This window comes from Brassica napus, chromosome C6 (assembly GCF_020379485.1).
Source record: "Brassica napus cultivar Da-Ae chromosome C6, Da-Ae, whole genome shotgun sequence".
Lineage (NCBI taxonomy): Eukaryota > Viridiplantae > Streptophyta > Magnoliopsida > Brassicales > Brassicaceae > Brassica > Brassica napus.
The window spans coordinates 24631606-24636498 of NC_063449.1; the positions used below are offsets into that span (position 1 = coordinate 24631606).

The 4893-nt window shown below is 37.7% G+C and overlaps 1 protein-coding gene across 5 annotated transcripts; it reads right to left on the reverse strand.

Annotated features, from left to right (window-relative positions):
- Positions 1-2257: 2257 nt before the first annotated feature.
- Positions 2258-4601, reverse strand: LOC125588993. Of its 5 annotated transcripts, none has more exons than XM_048761061.1 (4): positions 4141-4601; positions 3911-3988; positions 3749-3822; positions 2903-3457 (listed from the first exon to the last, which is right to left on the reverse strand). In XM_048761061.1, the coding sequence occupies exons 1-4, from the start codon at positions 4223-4225 to the stop codon at positions 3362-3364; spliced, it is 333 nt and encodes a 110-aa protein (XP_048617018.1). In that variant the 5' UTR covers positions 4226-4601; the 3' UTR covers positions 2903-3361. The 5 variants fall into 5 exon arrangements, with proteins under 5 accessions (XP_048617015.1, XP_048617018.1, XP_048617017.1 ...); XM_048761060.1 differs by having other exon boundaries at positions 3749-3831; positions 4141-4600; XM_048761058.1 differs by adding an exon at positions 2258-2847 and having other exon boundaries at positions 3069-3988; positions 4141-4571.
- Between the last annotated feature and the right edge of the window lie 292 nt (positions 4602-4893).

A 4893-nucleotide genomic window follows, 5' to 3' on the forward strand; every position in this document is an offset into this window, starting at 1 on the left:
GTAATCCCCTATGTGGAACAATAAGGCCACGTGGTTGACCATTTATAAGTACCCGATATTGCACCGACGATATACATTTCATCATCAATTTAATCCAATGGAGGTTGAAACCCATTTTCTGTAGTAGAGCCTTAATAAAGTCTCATTCCACTCTATCATACGCTTTGCTCATATTCGTCTTAATTGTCATATACTTTCCCTGACATGCTTTATTTATTCGCAATCCGTGGAACTTTTCATGGGCGATAAGAATATTATCAGAAATTAATCTTCCTGCCACGAATGCCGATTGAGTTTCAGATATGAGTGAGGGAAGATAGATTTTCAATCGCTGGCACAAAACCTTAGAAATAATTTTATATCCAACATTACAAAGACTGATTGGCCGCAATTCCGTCATCCTTGTAGGTCTCTCCGTTTTTGGAATCATACAGATATTAGTAATATTTAATCTTGCATCCATTTCTCCCGAAACTAAGAAATTATTCACCATCTCTACCAAATAATTCTTAATAATATGCCAGGAGTGTTGGAAAAAAAGAGCAGTCATGCCATCCGGTCCTGGCGCCTTCTCAGGATGCATCATAAACAAAGCCTCTTTGACCTCCTCCTCTGTCGCTAGTCTCAATAACCGTTGATTCATTTGGGAAGTGATACCCGGTGTAACCTCTGTCAGAAAACTATCGAAATCCGATGGGGAAGTGGTGCTAAATAAATTTTCAAAATAGTCGATTGCTACTTTTTCCACACCATTATCCTCTGTAATCCAATTCCCATCAGCATCATGTAATCCAACAATTCTGTTACGAACCCGTCGTTGCTTGGTTAAAGCATGATAAAATTTCGTGTTAAGATCCCCAGAGGAATATCACATGTTCCTACTTTTCTGGTGCCAATACTCTTCTTCATCCTTATATGCATCTTGTAATTTCTTAGACACCTCGAGAATATCCTCATGGGGCCTGGTATTGTCTGTTTGTACCTCTTCAAGTGCTTGTTGTAGATCATTTATTTTTTCTTTTCCATAAGGTGGATTATTTTTCCGCCATTTAGCAATTTCATGACAACAATTACTAATTTTTGCCACTATACTCCCAGGTCTCCCTTCTGCTCCTCCTTCGCTATAATCTAGCCAACCCATGGTAATTGATTCCATAAGTCCTGGTTGCCCAATCCATCTCTTATCGAACCAAAATTGTCCTTTCCTCCTTGAGATTTTATCTTCTAGATAAGCCACCACTGGCCGATAATCGGAAGCCACCATTCGTAGATACTCTGTAAAAGAACATGGGAATAAAGTATGCCACTCTTCATTTGCTAAAGCACGATCTAATCGACATCTAACCATCACTGCCCCTTTCCCTTTTCCTCTTCTTTCTTGCCATGACATTTTGTTTCCCCGAGCCGGAAATTCTAGTAAACCACTATTTCTTATCATGTTATTAAAAGGAATAAAAGAGTCCGCACTCCTTATAGATCCTCCTTCTTTTTCATGATTACCAGTAACTTCATTTAGATCACCAATGTTTCATTTAGATCACCAATGATAAACCAGGGTTCGGTTCGTGATAGTCCATATCTAATTAAGCGTTCCCACACTTGTTCCCTCATCTTTTGAACTGGATCTCCATATACAAAAGTAAGATAAACCGTTTAGCCAAGAGCCTCCGCTTCTACATCAATCATTCGGTTACTAGAGTATAATACCTTGACCTGGTATTCATTATTGTAAAAAAACGCTAGACCCCCACTTCTCCCCACGTGATCTACTGTGACCAAATTATCATAACCAATATGAGATTGAAAGTTTTGAACAAACTCTGAATCTTGTTTTGTTTATGCTAAAAATAAAAAGTCCGGTTTATGTTTATGCCTTATCTCCTTCAAATAACTTATGGTCCACTTACTTCCCATTCCTTGGCAATTCCAACTTAATACTTTCATTTAAAAATATTTTTTTAATGTTCTTCGGAGAACCAGAGAACCAAATTGACGGGTGTAATGAAACCCTATTTCCACAATCCATCTGAGGCCTTAACCATTTCATAAAAAACCATAATGCCACTACTCTTTTAAAACTCCCATATTTGCCACTTTCCTCATTCACATAGAACGCAGGAAATAAAAATACTTGTAACAGAAAATAATACCAATCCCTTTGAACCATCAACATGTATAATAAGACTATGTTCTTTGCGTTAAGCTTACGTAACCTCCAATCTAAGGAATCCCATGTTCCAAAAAAAACCCTGAAAGATGCGTCTGTCTCTGTCTCCCAACATGGACTATCACTGTGTTGCAACATTAACATACACACAGTGAAAATTGAAATGTTTCATGTATTACAAAGCCCCATAAAAATAAACCTACTTGAGCAAAAATCATCACCACGGTCATTTACTATCCAAACTAGAATCAAAAAAATTAAACTCACTTTCCCTCCTACACCACATATTCCTTCTAAAGATCCTCTCTTCCTTAAAGTTATACCTTTGTGAAAGAGAAACATCAGTAATAAAGTTCTAGATAAAATGTAGAACTCCTCAATGTGCCATATAGACCTCCTTGCATCAGCTCTTGCCAATCTGTAGCTCCTCTTGAAATCCATTGATGTGTTTAACTCTATTCTCTATGATTGGTTTACTGAGACCAACCAGAGAACTCGTTTCCCTATAAGCAACTCCAACCGCCCACTCTAAAAACCCATCCATAGAACAGTCCAAATTAGGACCCACCAATGTGCTTTCAAGACGATTCCTAGAGCATATCTGCAAACCAAACAGCAACATCCCTGCTTCCCCATTCGCCACCCCATGATCACTATTTCTCAACGGGTGTAATGATACCCTGTGTCACCAAACCAATTATTCTCCTTTTTTAGTAACCTGAACCGTTTAGGAAAGATCTATAATAAATCGAATAATTCATGTTTCCCAACTTTGTCACTTACAATGATCATACACAAACTCCACACCAAATACTCCCATACCCAAAAGAAAGGCTTACACAATAAAAAATTCCCCAAATCGTACCATGCAAATAATTTCCACGCAAACTTTAATACATACCCATTAAAATCAGAAACATTGCCCGTATTACTCCAAGACCCTGTCAGTATAAAAAATACAATAACCAAATTCACAAAAATATTCATTTGTGACCACCCCTAGAGTCCAAAGAAGGACTCTCTCTGTCCATCCCAAGCCGCACAATCTATCCAGGTATCCTCTGTTTCCTGAGCTGTTTCCATTGTCAATAAACACCATAAACCTTAGAATCCTAGTTACCATGCAAATGTCTTCAAAATTCCATGTTAACACCATTGTAATAAACTGATTACGACTACCACTCCATAGGACCTTTACCATGCTTGCATCACCTCTCTGTGACTGGTTTGATGAGACCAAACAGAGAGCTTGCTTCCATAAATTTTGCCCGGCCACATCAGTCCAACACCCTAGCCAATAATCCATCCAACATAATACCATTGACAGCTCATAACACCAAAACCGATAATCAGTTCCCGACAAAATCCTAAGCAATGCCGGGAACCTTAATACAAATCTCCTAAATAAACTCTTTTCCTGCATACTCCAAAACAATAGACCCCAATACACAACTACTATATCATTCCAGCCAACAATATAGACTAAAAAAAACCCTATCTCCGTCAGCTTATGTGCCGCACAGATCAAATCCTGTAACTCTGAGACATCTCTTAAATCATATCTATACCCCAGAACGTTACCTCTCTGAGTCTCTGCTCTCCTATCCATAAAAACATCCTCCCTGGCCCATTCCCGTGTGATAAATAGCATGTACCTGCAACAGCTGCAACTACAGATAAAGCTAATCCAGATACCATGTAATGAGACCCAACAAAACCGTCTTTCCATAGTTAAAGCCAAACCTGTTATGACACTCATGACACCACTCTGACACCCATCTTTACTCCCATATGACCCATATATCCTATAAGAAACAGACCCTGTAATGTCATACGATCTCGTCAGATCCAATTCGCAGAACCATCACACTCCTTTAATTGAGAACCCCTCAATCTTAGATCCCGAAACCAGACTCGATCGCTAACCCTGTTCTATCTTTCCTTTTCCAGTTAAATCATACTCAAGACTTAACTTGTCCACTTCGAGACTCTTCTGAAGCCCTTTGATTCCCAGTGAATGAAACCCATCAACCCGATCAATAATCTCCTGATCCCCATCGATTTCCCCGATCCCAATTTCGAAAATCCATCAGAACCCTAATCAAAGATCGCCATCGCCGTCGCCCATTAACACTTGATTTTTTACAACACTTTCATACAATTTAAATGGATATATAATTACTCTCATATTTTCATTTTTCTTTTCCATCGACCAATATAATCATTTATAATAAATTTTAAGCATTCTAATATACTATTCCATTTAGTGTATTATAACATTTTTCCTTCTCCTCGCTCATCCCTCCGTACTGTCTCCTCTTCCATCTTCTCACCTCTCCTCCCTCCTTCCTCCTCTTCCGTTTTTTCTGCCTTTCGTAGTTAGTAAAACAATTATATTTTGTTTGTAATAGGGTATCGTCATGAGTTGAGTGTTATATACTATTTATTTAACATATATAGTATAATCTATTTCGTCATTTGAATATTATAATTTTCACGCGCACACTAAGGAGAATATGGTCGAGTATACGGTTAAAATGTCTCATCAAATGCTTGTTACTATAGTATAGCTATATTCTTCATTTTTGATTCTCTCGTAAATATAGAGCAAATTCATCTTTATTTAAATCCAATTATTGATAGTCTAATAAAAATTTTTGGTAGGTCCAAAATTTAAATGATAAGATTAGATATTTAATGTAACATGACTTTCTAAAAATAGGTTC